General features: G+C 44.1%; 1 protein-coding gene across 1 annotated transcript in view; it reads left to right on the forward strand.

Annotated features, from left to right (window-relative positions):
• NPR1 (natriuretic peptide receptor 1) overlaps window positions 1-13,773 on the forward strand; it is a 91,507-nt gene extending 77,734 nt beyond the window's left edge. Inside the window, exons 14-22 of the mRNA XM_066608845.1 lie at window positions 1,404-1,559; window positions 1,648-1,816; window positions 7,998-8,144; window positions 8,383-8,506; window positions 9,630-9,698; window positions 9,781-9,955; window positions 10,042-10,140; window positions 11,400-11,491; window positions 11,591-13,773. Of these exons, the coding sequence (XP_066464942.1) occupies window positions 1,404-1,559; window positions 1,648-1,816; window positions 7,998-8,144; window positions 8,383-8,506; window positions 9,630-9,698; window positions 9,781-9,955; window positions 10,042-10,140; window positions 11,400-11,491; window positions 11,591-11,653 (1,094 nt within the window). The 3' untranslated portion in view covers window positions 11,654-13,773. The remainder of the gene's footprint in view (window positions 1-1,403; window positions 1,560-1,647; window positions 1,817-7,997; window positions 8,145-8,382; window positions 8,507-9,629; window positions 9,699-9,780; window positions 9,956-10,041; window positions 10,141-11,399; window positions 11,492-11,590) is intronic.
• The last annotated feature ends 4,161 nt before the right edge of the window (window positions 13,774-17,934 follow it).

Raw genomic sequence — 17,934 nt, forward strand, 5'->3', positions numbered from 1 at the left:
CGGCCTGAGCAAGCCACGTTTTTACATAAAGTAGTGGTCAACATGTATATAGGTCATCAGAAAAAGGAGCGCGTGGGCGAATGCATCGCTGCAAAGTTCAGAGTTATATTGATCCATTAATCTCTTTCTCAAGCGTTGGATCGCAGGGGGGCTGTTTCTCCTTGTGGGGACCTAGGTCAGTGACTGGTGAGCATGGAGCGAGGAGGCACGGTGGTCTTGAGGCTTATTAAGACCTAAAAGATCATCCATTAGCTGCTGTTTGACATGAAATATTGTGCACTAGCAGAATTAGCCGGCTTAGCACACACAGCTCCGTTTCGTGTAACTGTTTGTGGTTTGCATGCGGTTAAACTTGGTTTCCTATTGATGTGAAGCCAACATAATAATGTGCAGTCCATGTACAGCAAGTAAAGAAAAATGGCTGAGTTCTTATGTGCAGAAATTTGACATCTCGACAGTTACTTCCCAAAGAGATTTTAATTAAAGGGGTTGTCCGATTACTGGAGACCGCCAATTCAATAGGACCCCCTATGAATCTGGTGGGATTCAGTGCTGCAGCCCCGCTGTGGTCCCGATGATTGTTGTGACTGATGATGTCACAGGAAATCAAGTGACCACTGCAGTCAATGAGAGGCTGCAGCGTCACTGCTCGTTCTCTTGGCATCGGCATTCACATTCTGAGTGCCATGGTGCCAGGAATTCAGGAATGTGATGTTGCAGCCTCTCATTGGCTACAGTGGTAAATTGATTTTCTATGCCATTACCTGTCACAACAATCACTGGGACCACAGCAGGGTTGTAGCGCTGAATGCTGGAGGCCGTGGAGAAGTAAGGATAGTTAACTTTATTAGGCTGAATTCACATGGGAAATTTTCACGGGCTAGTAGCGTCCAACAGTGATATGAACGGAACTCACAGGGGGAAAAGTACCTATTTATTTCAATCTGTATATTCACATGAGCAACATTTCTCTCAGACTGATGGTCAAAGATAGGAAGATGGCAGCATGCCCTATCATTGGGCAATTCTTTGTGAGGAATTCAGGTACAAGAGTCTTATATTGGTCTGAGTTTCTTGGACCGATGTCGCACTTGCTTGCATGAATCCAGCCTTATCTTACTACAGGAGGTCCTTTTGAAGCAGGATTGTCCATCCAGTAACCAGACAACCCCTATAATATTTGCATTTGCATTCCGATTACTTGCAAGTATGTTGAGAATAGTCGGTCCTACAGCGCTGAAACCCGGTCTAAAACCTTCTGAAGCGCCTGATGTACCTATGTGGACACATTTGGTGCAGATTGGTGCAATAGTTTGGCCGTGCATAGGGAACAGAAATCCATTTTTATATCTGCAAAGACTTCCTGACGTGCAATATTCATCACCGGTATACGTTTGCTATAGAGAAACTTTGGACGGCCCCGGAGCTTCTACGCATGGAGTCCCCCAATCCACAGGGTAGTCAGAAAGGAGACATTTACAGCTTTGGCATCATACTGCAAGAGATTGCGCTGAGGAACGGAGTCTTCTACATGGACAGTGGAGACTACAGCCCTAAAGGTACTTCCTACATTGACGCCAGACAGATGCCACAGCCCGGTTGTTCTACATTCTTCACATACTTATCATCTCTTTTGTTTTCCTCCAGAAATCATCGAAAGAGTAAGAAGCAGAGAGAAGCCGTACTTCCGGCCATCCACCAACCTCTACTGCCATATCCAGGAGCTGGGCATACTTATGCAACGATGCTGGGCAGAAGACCCGCTGGACAGGCCGGAATTCAACCAGATAAAAGTTCTACTACGCAAGTTCAACAGGTGAAACATCATCCTTGTCCTAAACATCTGCTCAAGCCTATTCTTACTGCTTCACTTCTGACCTACACTGACCAGCCCCTTTATTAGCCCTCATGTAGTAACGTTGGGCTCCTTTGGCCTTCAGAACGGCAGCAGTTCTTCGTGCTATAGATCCCACTAGGTGAATAAAGGACAGTTTCAGTGGCAGCTTTGAGCAATCATTTTGCATAAACTAATAAGTAGCTACTAATAAGTTAATAGCTACAAATGAAGCCTTTAGCTAAATGCAGTTATTAGCTGGAGGGCTCTTATCTGCATTCAGCTCCTTTGTTCTCCGACTGGTTAAATAGCTGAAACAATGCTATCAGCACTACCCACAGAGAGCTCAGCGTGCGGTCCTGATAAGACCGCACGATGATTTTTAGGCTGACTTAAATTTAACGATCAACTAGCAGTGCACAAAAAGTGCACGTATAGGCGCAACGATTATCGCTCAAATGATCGCTTTTGAGCGATTTTTGAGTGATCATCATTCCGTGTAAACGGGCCTTAAATCGCTCTGCAGGAATATCGGCCCCTATGGACAGGCAGCTTCTTGTACTTACTGCCGTTTAGATGGAGGTGCTGACATGTTCTGACCAGCTGACAGGAAGGGGTCATTCATTCATGCTGCTTGTGTCAAATTCTGACCTCCAATCAGCAACAGAAATCTGGGTCCATCTGACCAGGAGATGTTTTCCCACTGCTCAGTGATGCAAGTTTTGTGCTCTTTTGCCCGCTGGAATCGCCTTTCTGTTTCTCTTAGACACAATGGCGCTGAAACTGGTCACCTGCTGTGATAGCCCATCCTTGCTAAGGAACGGCGAGTTGTGCGTTCGGACACGTTGGTTGGAGCTCCAGTGTTGTATTCGGCCGACTGTGCAGCGCCTGTCGGTCAGAACAGTTCCTGACATCCTCCTCTGATCACTTTCGGTGATGAGATGTTTCCATCCATAGGATCCCCTTTCGCTGGATGTTTTCCTCGATCGCACCATTCTCAGTATACTCTCCGCACCGTTACACGAGAAACCCCCCCCATGGTTGACAGTGAGGCTAATTTAGCACTGATGACCAGGCCTCGCTGGAGGTCGCTCAGCTCACTGGATTTTCCCATTTAATGTGGATTCACATTGAAATTAATCCACGGAAAACTTCTTACCTGATTTTATGCTGCGCTCTGGGGTCATGGGGAGAATTTCCCTACAGGGAAGCCCCAATTGTGAGAGGGCCGGAGGCTCTAATAATGGGCCATTCAGAGTACTTCACTGTCCTATTGTGAACTGTTAGAAGCACTAGTGCTGGCTAGATTGGGTGTGGAGTCTAAGGGATCCCTGGTCCTCCATTATCCTCCTCAAGAAACTATGGATGTTGCTGTAGGAGAATCCCTAGGTTACAATGCCCAGAATAGTCAGGGATTGCCAACAGCAGGGTGTCAATATTAATACTGAGACCATTAAGGGGGTCATTCTTACTACTAGGACCACTTTGGGGGACACAATTACTACTAGTGCGGCTATGAGGTCATTATTACTATTCGGGGCCACTAAGGGGAATACTTACTACGGTTCAAATATGTGTTGGATATCTTGTGATTTTGCTATTTCAATGCCTGTAAAAATGAAGGTCAACAGTAGGGAGTCACTATTAATACTAGGACCACTAAGGGGGTGACTATTACTACTGAGGCCACTATGGGGGGTCACTATTACTATTCGGGCCACTAAGGGGAACACTCACTATGATTCAAATATGTGCTGGGTATCTTCTGTTTCTGCTCTTTCAAAGCCTATAAAATGATTATCTTTCTTGGGGAGGGGGGGGGGGGATTCATACTTTGCATCATAACGTCTTGGGGCCCCCTGAGGTAACTATTTTGCTGTTGGATCGTAAGGTTGATTCATACTTTTTTGATCAGTAAATAAACTGATTACACATATATGCACCCGATGGATAACTCTACAGATATCTTATTTTATGACATAGCTGATGTAGAATGAAAGTTTTCAAGCATAGACCCATCATGGCCGATTTTTTTTATCAACATGAAGCCTCTATTGTCTGTTGTATCTACTCTTAGAAGTTATTTTTACCATCTCAAGCTAATATTTTTTAGAAACTTTGTAAGTTTTTAAAAAAATTAATAACTCCCATTCTGCTGTGACATAAGTATTCACACCCTGTACTCAGCACTCAGTTGAAGCCCCTTTGGCAGTGATCACAGCCTCCAGTCTTGGCTATGATGCCACATGGTTTGCACCCCTGGATTTGGAGGTTTTCTGTCCTCTGTCAGGTTGGATGGGGGCTGTCTGTGGACAGCCATTGTCAGGTCTCTTCAGAGATGTCCCATTGGGTTCAGGGCTCTGGCTGGGCCACTCAAGGACATTCACAGAGTTGACCCTAAGTCCTTCAGTGTTGTCTTGGTTGGAGTCTTATGGTCATTGTCTTGTAGGTAGGTGACCCTTCTGGCCGGTCTGAGGTCCCTTGCGCTCTGGATCAGGTTGTCATTATCTCTGTACTTTGCTTCATTACGTTTTCCACCCACCCTGACCAGTCTCCCCTCCCCCAGCATGATGCTGCCACCACCAGGCTTCATTGTAGGGATGGTATTGGGCAGGTGATGAGCGGCGCCTGGTTTCCATCCCCCCGACCGCTCTCTCGTCCCCCTCCATGATGCTCCACCCCCAGGCTTCACTGTAGGGATGGTATTGGGCAGATGAATTAGCGGTGCCTGGTTTCCATCCATCCTGATTGATCTTCCCTCCCCCAGCATGATGCTTCACTGTAGGGATGGTATTGGGCAGGTGATGAGCGGCACCTAGTTTCCACCCACCCTGACCAGTCTGCCCTCCCCCTGCATGATGCTCCACCACTAGGCTTTACTGTAGGGATAGTATTGGGCAGGTGATGAGCGATGCCTGGGTTCCACCCACCCTGAGCAGTCTGCCCTCCCCCTGCATGATGATCCACCACCTTGCTTCACTGTAGGGATGTATTGGGCAGGTGATGAGCAGCGCCAGATTTCCATCCACCCTGACTGATCTCCCCTCCCCCAGCATGATGCTGCCACGACCAGGCTTCACTGTAGGGATGGCATTGGGCAGGTGATAAGCGGCGCCTGGTTTCCATCCACCCTGACCGGTTCCCCCTTCCCTTCCCCAGCATGATGCTCCACCACCAGACTTCACTGTAGGTATGGCATTGGGTCGGTGATGAGCGGTGCCTGGTTTCCTCCAAACAGAACACTTAGAGGCCATAAAGTTCCATCTTGGTGTCATCAGAGTAGAGAATCCTATTTCTCTCAGTCTGAGGGTCCTTTACAGTCTTTTTGGTAACTCTAGGGGGCTTTTTTATGTTTCTTACTGAGGAGGCTTCTTTCTGGCCCCTCCACCATAAAGCCTAGGTTGGTGGAGGCTGCAGTGATGGTTGACCTTCTGGAAGTTTCGCCCATCTGCACGCAGGACCTTTGGAGCTCAGCCAGGTTGACCTTAGGTTCTTGGTCATCTCTTACCAAGACCCTTCTCCCCCTTAGTTTGGGGGTCGGTGGCTCTAGGAAGAGTCATAGTTGTTCTTACACGTAAGTATTATGGGGGCTGCTGCGCTCTTGGGAACTTTCAGGGCAGCAGAGATGTTTTTGTAACTTCTCCAGATCTGAGCCTCCACACAATCCTGTCTCTGAGCTCTACAGGTGGTTCTCTCCTCCTCCTTGGTTTTGGCTCTGATATGCATTGTGAGCGGTGAGACCTCATATAGATGGGGAGTCTTTTATGTCCAATCAGATGAATTTCCCACCGGTGACTCCAATCAGGGTGTAGAAACATCTCAGAGATGATCAAAAGAAATGGGAGCCCCCAGAGCGAAAAGTATTATCCCAAAGGGTATAAAAACTTTTTTATTTTTTTATTTTGGGCTCTAGAGTCTGAATCTGATTTCTCGTTGAATCAGTTAGCCTGTTAACCCCTTCACCTCTGCTCCACTTCATATATATTTTTTGTGAGTGGAGGTCCTTTAACCATACTACACTTCTCTTTTTTTGTGCAGTTTTGTTTTTGGCACTATCCCTTCTGTTCTTATCATCTTGTCCTGATGAATTTGTTGCAGTTAATCAGAGAAACGCGTTGAAGATCTCTTTGATTGGCCATCTCTTTGACTTCTCTCTGTGTGAATGGAACCTAAGCACAATTATACCAACTGTGTGCTGCTTTGCTACACTTCACACATTTGGGCTATTGGTGCTGTGTGTCTTTCTTAAATATGGTTTAGGGGATACGGGGACATATATCCGTGTTCTGTACTCCCAGGCAACACCACGCAGGATTGGCGCTTTGAGACAGGAGACGGTATAAGCACAGTGGCAGCTAATAGGAGTTCATGTTGGGCATTTCTTTATTAGAATTTACCTACAAGAAACTCCACGTTTTATTTGTGGGCTGCCCTTCCTCTTTTGGGGTCTGGTCTCGACCAATCTCGTTTATTATATTTTCTTCACTAACCCAATTGAGGATACTGTATATGTGGACCTCTTGGATAAATCTTTTCTTTTTTCCTCTTTTGGGTAGTTTTGTGCCACAAAAATTTCTTATAGACTCGCCTTTTATCCCTGCAGGTCTGTATTTTTTGCACAAATCTAAGGGCCTGTATTGTTTGGATGGCCTACCCTTGATACCGAGTGAGGGCGAACTTATTACATAACTACGATTGTGCTGCCCTACCTCATAGTATCTCCACAATACGCTGCATGTTGCTTGTCTTCCTTTTGGTTCCATACCCAAGTTTTATTTGTATTTAAAGGGGTTGTCTCGCGAAAGCAAGTGGGGTTATACACTTCTATATGGCCATATTAATGCACTTTGTAATGTACATCGTGCATTAAATATGAGCCATACAGAAGTTATTCACTTACCTTCCCTGCGCTGGCGTCCCCGTCTCCATGGCTCCGTCTAACTTCAGCGTCTAGTCGCCCGATTAGACACGCTTGCGCAGAAGGGTCTTCTGCCTTCGGGTCTGTCCGGCAGCAGCTCCACCCCGTCACGTGTGCCGATTCCAGCCTCCTGATTGTCTGGAATCGGCACACGTGACGGGGCGGAGCTACGCGATGACGCGTAGAAGGGGGCGGAGCCAAAACACCGCTCGTGCCAGACCGAGCCGAAGGCAGAAGACCCTTTTGCGCAAGCGCGTCTAATCGGGCAATTAGACGCTGAAGTTAGACGGAGCCATGGAGACGAGGACGCCAGCGCAGGGAAGGTAAGTGAATAACTTCTGTATGGCTCATATTTAATGCACGATGTATATTACAAAGTGCATTAATATGGCCATACAGAAGTGCTTAAAGGGGTTGTCCCGCGGCAGCAAGTGGGTCTATACACTTCTGTATGGCCATATTAATGCACTTTGTAATATACATTGTGCATTAATTATGAGCCATACAGAAGTTATAAAAAGTTTTATACTTACCTGCTCCGTTGCTGGCGTCCTCGTCTCCATGGTTTCGGACTAATTTTCGGCCTCTGATGGCCAAATTAGCCGCGCTTGCGCAGTCCGGGTCTTCTGCTTTCTTCAATGGAGCCTCTCGTGCAGGATGCCGGCTCCGTGTAGCTCCGCCCCGTCACGTGCCGATTCCAGCCAATCAGGAGGCTGGAATCGGCAATGGACCGCACAGAAGAGCTGCGGTCACCGGTAAGTATAGAAGTCACCGGAGCGCGGGGATTCAGGTAAGCGCTCCGGTAAGCTTTCTTTAGGTCCCTGCATCGGGGTTGTCTCGCGCCGAACGGGGGGGGGGGGGTTTGGAAAAAAAAAAAACCCGTTTCGGCGCGGGACAACCCCTTTAACCCCACTTGCTTTCGCGAGACAACCCCTTTAATAAAATTTAAAGTTTTAGGGTTTTCTGTGACTGAATACTTTTGTAAATGCATAATGGTATTTTTCATTTTTAAAAAAGATTTCTCCCATTCTGTTGTCACTGTGTCATAATGGGATATTGAGTGCAGAATGATGGAAACACAAGGCTACAACATAAAGCCATATAGAAAAAAAGTGAGAGGGTCCGAGGACTTTCTGTATCCACTCTATCTAGACTTTGTTCCCTTTCTGCCTGAATAAACTACACCATGTTTACTCATCTATAAACTTTGCTCACAATATTGTTTTTTTTGCCTGTATCCCGTAGAGAAAGCAGCGTTAACATCCTGGACAACCTGCTCTCTCGTATGGAACAGTATGCCAATAACTTGGAGGAGCTCGTAGAAGACAGAACACAGGCGTACTTGGAGGAGAAACGTAAGGCAGAGGCTCTTCTGTACCAGATCCTGCCACAGTAAGTATAAGAAGAACCTACCACAATCCTACGTCTTCCATTATCTACTATCTGACGGCCATGGAAAAAACCCTTTTCTCATGGACCTTTTTACTGGCTGAGCTTTACTTGTTTTGACCTTGAATCTTAGAGTCCTGAGAAGTAAAAGCATTGTTTGCTGCATTCACCAAAAGTTTCTGCGTCTTCCCTGAATCTCGCCTTCTTCGATAACCTACACGTTCTTCTCTCCCTTATTCAGCTCTGTTGCCGAACAACTCAAAAGAGGTGAAACCGTTCAAGCCGAAGCCTTTGATAGCGTGACCATTTACTTCAGTGACATAGTGGGGTTCACAGCTCTGTCTGCTGAGAGCACTCCAATGCAGGTAGTCAACATCTAGGCGAACAAAGCTTCACCAGACTTGGTTATGTGCCGCTGTTTTCTGTCTATGGCCACTGCCTTCTCTTCTTTCAAAAAAAATGGGTCAGATTTATTAATTCTGTCTAAAAGTAAGACACGACAGTCAGAAAATTTGACAAATCTATAACAGGGGCAAAATGTTGTGTGTACATCTAGCTAGAAGTTAGTCACTTATTTCACTCTTCTCAGTAGCTTTGACCAGGGCATAGATGGAGGCTTAAGTCACAGGTTTAAGTGACCTAGTGGTCGTTGGTGTAGGCTACATGGTGCTGACTGGTCCACTTTTTTCATTGTTTTGAGGGTCTGAAGCACCTGTAGGCTTAAATACAGCAGGTTTGGAAAATACCATAGTCTTTGCTAGGCCACAGTGACACAGAGCTTGGAGGAAGGTCGAATATTGAGACCACATGTTGAGCGTCTGGCTAGGCCACAGTGCAGAACTTGTCTAGAGTCAGGAAATAAGGACCTTAGGAGATGTGATACAGGCACTAGAGAGGTAATGAGGGCCCATATTGTGCGAGAACACTAGGCCACTAGACACTTTTCTCTACCTTATGCCAGATAAGGTGGCTCATGTCACACCCTTATGGCCCCTTTACAGGGACTATTATTGTTCTGAATCATTTAGATTACCAAGCTCCTATGGTAATTTGAAAGATAATTGTCCCGTGTAAACGCATGCGAAAACTGAGCAACGAGTCCTTCAGTATAAACTGCAGTTGGTCACTTCTGAATGACTGTCTGCTTACTGTGAATAGAGGCGGCAGGGAAAGAATGCTCCCCGACCATCCCATCTCCATTCCAGCAGCGCTGTGAGCGATGCCAATGATACTCGCTCCTGCGTAACAGCACAGGAACGAGCATCATTGGGACAAGCTGCCAGTCATTGTTTGCCCGGCACTCAATCCCTGTAAAAGGACTATAAAACATTGAACAAATATGTGGGCCAGAATTTCAGCACGCTTTGATTAGTAAATCTCCTCCATTGTCAATACCTATACCCTTTACATAAACCTCTTCAGCTTCTGGTCACCATTTATGGTCTACTTAATGCAATGATTTTATGACAATATCATTTCTTCCCACAGGTTGTCACTCTCCTTAATGATCTTTATACTTGCTTTGATGCCATCATAGACAACTTTGATGTCTACAAGGTGGGATACACAGCCTCTATTCTTTTAGCAACGACTAACAGTCAACGGACCTTCATCATCGCTCTGGTTTTGTGTTTTCTAGGTGGAGACAATAGGAGACGCTTATATGGTGGTATCTGGGCTGCCGGTTCGTAATGGAAAACTCCATGCCCGTGAAATTGCCCGGATGTCTCTAGCTTTACTGGATGCTGTCAAGACTTTTAAAATTCGCCATCGCCCCGACCAACAACTTCGGCTTCGCATTGGGATTCATACGGGTGAGTCGAAGGAGAGGATCAGTGCAACATTGTTGTCTAAGGTCACTCTCTTAACTCATTTTTTTGTCCTTGTGTACTCCCTCTAGGTCCCGTCTGTGCTGGAGTCGTCGGCCTTAAGATGCCGAGGTATTGTCTATTTGGGGACACAGTGAACACAGCTTCAAGAATGGAGTCTAACGGTGAAGGTGAGATTTCCGTTCACTGTTCCCAGCAGCTTACTATCCAATGGAATAAGTTGGAGGATGAGTTTTGTTATTTAGTTGCCCTTCACTTTTCTTATTTTGCACCATTCAGAGGTGGATTTCTTTTTATGCTTAGGATCATTATCGTGCTTCATAACCCAATTGCGCTCAAGTTTTAGGTTACAGAATGACGTGTGGACTTTCGCAGAACTCATGGTTCCATCAATGACGACAAGTTGTCTAGGTCTGGCCTCCCAACCATCACACAACCACCACCATGTCTGACTGCTGCTGTGTTGTTCTTATTGTAAAACATGTCAGATATGACGGGACCCACGTCTTCCAGAAATCTCCAGCTTTGACTCATCAGTCCATGAAGTAATATCTCAAATGTCTTGGATGACATTTAGATTGTTTTTGACAAATGCAAAACAAGGCTTTGTGTTTTTCTTGGTCAGCAGTGGTTTGCGCCATTTTTGCTCACTGTCTTTCATGTTGTGAATTGTGTACATTGACCTGAGACAAGTGCGGCCAGCAGGTCTTTAGATGTTCTTCTGGGTTCTTATGTGAAGTCGTTGGTGTGCTCTTGGTAACATTTTGGTCACTCCAAGGAAAGTTCACCACTTCTTCACGTTTTCTCCATTTGTGGATAATGGCTTTCACTGTGGAGACTCGAGAGACTTATAATGGCTTTGTAACCCTTTGCAGACTGGTAAATGCCAATGACTCTTTCGCTTTAGAAGGTGGCATCATGTGCTGCTTCTTGAGACCTTCTAACCAGCTTCACATTGTCAGACAGGTCCTATGTAAGCAGGGGCACCCCTACATTTTTTTTGCTGGGGGCATGGACTTTCACATTTTGCCTCATGTAAGTGATGTGTAGATTCAGCCGTACTTATGCCAGGGTACAGCTGGTGAAATTGAACCCAACTGCTAATTGAATTTGGTTAACTAGGTGATTTAGTAGCTACAGGAGCAATTACTTTTTCACATTCTGTGATTACTATGGTTATTGTTGTCCAATATTAGAAGATGTCTGATGATCTGAAACATGCAAGTGTAAAAATGTGCAAAAATAGAGGAAGTTGTGAAGGGGGCAAATACTTTTTCCCACCACTGCATTTTCCCATTGTGCTATACTCTTGATGATGATCATTTAGGTGTCTCTCGGTTCGCAGTCAGCGTTTTCGTCCTGATGGGTACCTGAGACAGTCTTGCTATTTCCTTGCCGCTAATCACGGCAATCTCTGCCTGTCTTGTAGCACTGAAGATTCACGTCTCAACAGACACGAGGAATGTCTTAGAGGAGTTTAACTGCTTCCAGCTGGGCTTGCGAGGAGACGTAGAGATGAAGGTAACATATGTTTCACTTTTTTTACCATTAATCATTTTAAGAAAGTGCGGACTTTATAATTTTCTGTGTTTCTGAAATCCTATTAAATTCTTCCTTCAGGGTAAAGGAAAAGTGCGGACGTACTGGTTACTAGGAGAAAGAAGCAGCAGCACCCATGGTTGACTCCTCACTGATTGTTGGTGGTGGATATAAGACTCAGGGTACCTTCAAACCCATGTTTGTACCTCTGGGATACGGATGTTTCCAGGACCCTTACATTAATAACGGGCGTGGAGTAAACTTCCACAATGTGGACCAATGAATGTACTGTATCATTGCTCAACGAAACCATCAATGTCGTCATGTGAGCAACCACCCGGTGCCAAGTGTCAACCACAAATCGAGCACAGAGCAGCGCGGGACTATGGGGATTGACAGTGGAGAAAGTCACATCATCTTATTATCATCGTTCCCTACATAGACCATAAATTCTTTACATCTGTCACTTTTTTCTGATAGATATTAGAGTACAGTCGGCAGCCTAGTGGATGCGCTGGTGTCCAGCGGACAACCTCATACACACAATGGTTTAGTTATCTGCTGTCGTAGTCCACGTTTTTTTGTCAAAATTCACACATTACCGTACATATTGTCTAATGAAAAGGTAACATTCGCTTCCGTCCAAGTGCGTAGGTTCATTTTTAGGACCAATCATTGTACAACCCCCAAAAAAAGTTGGGCCGCTGTGGCGTGTAAAATGTAAATAAATGTCAAGAAAAGAAGAATACAAGGCTTTACAAATCTCATCTAACCATATATTATTCCCAGTAGAACATATAGGATATGATAGGGGGGAGGGGACATTTCTCAATTTCATTTAAAAAAAATTAAGTCATTTAGAAATTGATGGCAGCAACACATCTCACAACAGTTGTGGTGGAGCCGTGCCTACCACTGTGTAGCATCCCCTCTTCTGGGGAAGTGAGGAGAACAATTGCTGGAGTTTTGGGACAGGAATGTTGTCCCATTCTTGTGTGATGTAGGATTTTAGCTGCTCCACAGTTCTCGGAAGTCTTTACCAGATCTTTAGTTTCATAATGCTCTAAATGTTTCCTATTGGTGGAAGGTCCGGACTGCAGGCTGCCGGTTTACCCCGGACTCTTCTGGAAGCCATGCTGTTGTGGTGGATGCAGTATGGGGTTTAACATTGTATTACTGAAATATACAAGGTCTTTCTCTGAAAGAGATGTTGTCTGGATGGGACACATGTTGTTCTACAACCTCTATATATTATCAGCATTGGTAGTGTAAGCTTCCCATGCCATAGGCACTAATGCCACCCCATACCACCAGAGATACAGGACTGAGCACTGATGACAACTGGATGTTTCCTCTCCTCTTTAGTCCGCAGGACACGGTGGCTTCCAAAAAGAATTTCAAATTCTTTACAGAACAGTTTTCCATTTTGCCTCAGTCCATTGTAAATGAGCTTTGGCATTTTGTGTTGATATATGGCTTCTTCTTTGCATGCTACAGCTTTAACTTGCATTTGTGTTCACAGGCAATGATTTCTGGAAGTATCCCTGAGCCCATGCAGTGATTGGCATTACAGAATCATGCTTGTATATAATGCAGTGCTGCATAAGGGCCCTTAGATCTATAGCATCCAATACTAACCGTCGGCCTTGTCCCTTGTGCACATGAATTTCTCCAAATTAGGCGATATTCAAAGTCTCACAATTTTACGGCGATGAACATTTTTCTGAACTTTTCAGATGTTTTTCACAGCTTGGTGAACCTCCGACCATTTTTGCTTCTGAGAGACTCTGCCTCTCTAACATGCTTTTTTCATACACAGTTTTGTGACTCAGTAGAAAATTGACTCTCCAGCTGTTTTTCATTAGTACCACTTAGCTTTTCAACCTTTTGTTACCCCAGGCCCAACTTTTGAGAGATGTGTTGCTGCCATCAGTTTCTAAATTAGTTTTTTTTTAAATGAAATGGAAGAATGTCTCCCTTTCCCCATTTGATATGTTTTCTAAATAAAATATGGTTGGATGAGATACGCATAGTGCTTTTTTCCATTGACCTTGGCAAATCTTGTTCTTTATAAGTGTATTGAATGAACTAAACTCACGATACAAAGAGAAGCCTGCCCACTGGTGCACCATGACAGAAGGTCATCACACTGGAAGGGACATGTGATTTGCCGACTCCAATGTCCTGATGGGATTCTCTATGAATGGCCTCCAAATGTGAAATGGACATTCTCATTTTACTGCTATAAATATTTCAAAATTCTCCTTTTGGGTAAAAGTTTGTGCACAGAAAGATAAAAAAAAGTAAGAGGAAAAGTCAGTTGTGGGTTAATATTTACGGTGTGGATGTTGATGTGAAAAAATGGTGGTCCTTACAGGTTGACCTTGAATCTGTCCCACCAGAGGCATAACTAGGGGTTCAGCACAAGGGGGTGGGGTGAAAAATTCTGAATATGCCTCCAAACCAGGTTACATCCTAAACATCATAGTTATACACAGTATTACCCCCATTCAGTGACCATATATTTGGTGATACAAACTCTATACAGGCGCTCTGTAGACTGTGTAAGTGACTCAAATGTGATTACGTCTCTGACTGGAGTTCTTCTCTTTTCCCATGTTTTTCATCTGGCCCAGACCACCATGACTTCTCTATCCATGACTTGTCTTTGCAAAGTTTGCAATATAGATATCATTATCTTCGCTTTTCCTGCTTCCTCCCTACCTGTTACCTACCTATGCAAACTTCCTATCCTATTACTACTCCCAATTATGTGTATGTTGCTGCCCCTTCTGCCCATATTACTGTACCTGCTGTGTGACATATTGCCCCCAAATATTATACTTTGTAATAAAATCCTCATAAGGGTTTTCTATAGACCCCCAAATATAACGAAAGCTACCAAAAATCTATTATTGCAACAAATAGATGAAGCAGCAAATTACAATGAGGTAATTATTATGGGGGACTTTACCTACCTGAATATGAACTGGTAAGCTGAAACCTGCGGATCTTAAAGTTAAGGAGTTTCTGTCAGTTACTAAATATAATTACCTCACCAAACTTGTACAGGACCCGACTTGAGGGACGGCCATTGTGGACTTAATACTAACCAACAGACCTGACAGAATAACAGGGAAATAATCATAATATAATACATTCAACTTGTCCTTCAAGAGGTAGTTCTATAGGGAAGCTACGAAAACACTAAACTTTAGGAAGGCCAAGTTTGATCAGCTCACTGATGCCCTTAACCTTATTGACTGGGATAATGGCCTCAAAAATAAGCAAACAATCAATAAATGGGAAACATTTAAAAAAATCCTAATTACTTATTGTGGGCGGTTCATACCTTACAGAAATAAAAGGGTTAGGAATAGGAGAAAAACAATGTTGCTTAATAAAGATGTAAAGGGGGCAATAAACAGCAAAAAGAAAGTGTTTAAACTACTGAAACAAGAAGGCAGCAAGGAAGCACTAAAAACTATAAGCAAAAAAAAAAATTATGTAAAAATTTGATAAAAGCAACAAAGATGGAGACAGAGAGACTTATTGCCAAAGAGAGTAAAACTAACCCTAAACTTCAACTATATAAATAGTAAAAAAAAATTAATACTGAAAGTGCTGGCCCTTTAATAAATAATGTAGGAGAAATTGTAGAGACTGATGAGGAGAAAGCAAATCTATTAAATAGCTCTTTTTCTGCTGTATTCACAGAGGAAAATGAAATGTCAGATGAGACACAGAGTGTTAAAGTAAACTCTCCAATAATTATCACCAGTCTTACCCAGGAAGAAGTCCAGAACCATCTTAAAAAGATTAAAATAGACAAATCGCCGGATCCCAATAGCATACACCCCCGGGTCCTAAAGGAATTAAGTAATGTGATAGACCCTTGATTCTTATATTTAAGTACTCTATAGTGACAGAGTCTGTTCCACTGCATTGGTGAGTAGCCAGTGTGATGGCGATATTCAAAAAGGGGTCAAAAAGCGAACCTGGAAACTACAGGCCGGTAAGTCTAACTTCTATTGTGGGTAAATATAATGATAAATGTTTGAAGGGTTTCTAAGAGATGCTATCTCGGAGTACCTCAAGGAAAATGGCTGTATAACTCCATATCAGCATGGGTTTATGAGAGATAGCTCCTGTCAAACCAACCTGATCAGCTTCTATGAGGAGGTAAGTTCTAGACTGGACCGGGGAGAGTCACTGGATCTTGTATATCTGGACTTCTCCAAAGCATTTGATACTGTGCTGCATAAAAGGTTGGTATATAAAATGAGAATGCTTGGTCTGCACGACAATGTGTGTAAGTATCTGGTCAGTGATGGAAAGCAGAGGGTGGGTTTAAATGGTGCATACTCTGATTGGGTCACAGTTACTAGTGGGGTACCACAGGGGGCAGAATTAGAGGGGCAACGTTACTAGTGAGGTACCACAGGAGGGCAGTATTGGAGGGGTTACTAGTGGGGTACCACAGGGGGCAGTATTAAAGGGTCACCGTTATTAGTGGGGTACCACAGGGGTCAGTTTTGGGCTCTATTCTTTTTAATATATTTATTAATGAGCTGGTAGAAGGATTGTGCAGTAAAATATCAATATTGGTAGATGACATAAAATTATGTAAAGATATTAGCACGAGATTGCAAGAGGATCTGGATAAGTTGGGGGCAGAAAAGTGGTAAATGTGGTGTAACACTGATAAATGTAAGGTTCTGCACATGGGCAGGAAATACATGTCACCATTACACACTAAATGGGAAACGACTGGGAACACGGCCATGGGGATTTTAGTTAACTGTAAGCTTAACTGGAGCTACCAGTGTCAGGCAGCTGCTGCCAAGGCAAATAGGATCATGTGGGGCATCTGAAGAGGTCTAGGGGCGCATGATGAAAACATTGTTCTTCCTCTTTACAAGTCACTGGTCAGACCACACATGGAATATTGTGGGCAGTTTTGGGCACCAGGACTCAAGAAGGACATATCAGAGCTTGAGCGAGTAGAAAGGCGTCAACTAAAGTAATAAATGGAATGGGCGGACTACAATAACCAGAGAGATCATCAAAATTGGGATTATTTAGCTTACAAAAAAGACGTCTGAGGGGTGACCTATTAACTATGTATAGAAATATCAGAGGTCAGTACGGAGATCTCTCCCATCATCTATAATACCCAGGCCTGTAACCAGGGGGCGCTCTCTACAGCTAGAGTAAAAAAGGTTTCTACACAACACAGAAGGGGCTCTTTACGATAAGAGCAGGCAGTATGGAGCTTTCTGCCTGAGGACGCGGTTATGGTGATACGATATAAGAGGTTCTGCACGTCTTTCTTGAGCGATACAATATTACATGTTATATCACCGATTACTCAGAAGGGTCGGTGATCCGGGGATTATTCCGATTACCAGATTGGAGTCAGGAAGGAATTTTTTTCCCTTAATTGGGGAAAATTGGCTTCTACCTCACTGGGGTTTTTGTCTTCCTCTGGATCAACATTGGGGGGTAATAGGATGAACTGGATGGACAGATGTCTTAATACAGTTAAGCATGGGTTTTACTCCGGGCACTGGCTGGGGCCCACCATATGAGTTAGTAGCCGCGGCTGCCGGACTGAAGTTACGGATTGAGTAAGGAAAATGCCTATCGGGTTGCTGCTTGGCTGGAGGTCCAGGGACAATATTACTACTGGGACCACTATTGGGGTCATGATTACTGCTAGGGCCACTAACAGGAACAATTTTATTACTTAGACCAGTAATGCGGGCACTATCACTACTAGGGCCACTACAGGGGTCACTATTACTACTGGAACCACTAAGGGTAATTCCACACGGCAATCACGATTTTGCAGTGAGAAAATGTATAACTTTATTCACTGCGATTCATCGCTGCTGCCTGTGATAAAATTGCGCAATTTTTGATGGCAAGAGTCAATGGGACTTTGTAACGTTAAACTCCCATTGCAACGTGTGTTTGTAGCGTTGCGATGCTATAAAAAGAAGCCTTCATAGGAATACATGGGAGATAAAAAATAGTTGAAAGATACAGCAAGCCATGATTTTTTTATCCCCTGGCATCAGTAAAAACATTGCTAATGGTAAGGAAAATCATATTCTGCTTTTTTGCTGACTATCAAAGCAGGCCAAAATCACGTGCGCTTTCTCACCTGTGTAAAAACACCCTAATTGGAGGACACTATTACTACTGGGGCCACTAACAGGGTCACTATAATTACTGGGACAATTAAGTGGGTCACTATTACTATTTGGGCCATTAAGGGGGCCACTACTGAGGTACTATAACTTTTAAACTTCAGACAATTCTCAAATATGTGTTGGGTATCTGGTGTATGTATTAATGTCTGTAAAATGAGTAAGGGGGCGCCATTTCACACTTCGCCTCAGACAGCATCAAGGCTTGGG

Source organism: Eleutherodactylus coqui, chromosome 6, assembly GCF_035609145.1.
Source record: "Eleutherodactylus coqui strain aEleCoq1 chromosome 6, aEleCoq1.hap1, whole genome shotgun sequence".
In the NCBI taxonomy this organism is placed as follows: domain Eukaryota; kingdom Metazoa; phylum Chordata; class Amphibia; order Anura; family Eleutherodactylidae; genus Eleutherodactylus; species Eleutherodactylus coqui.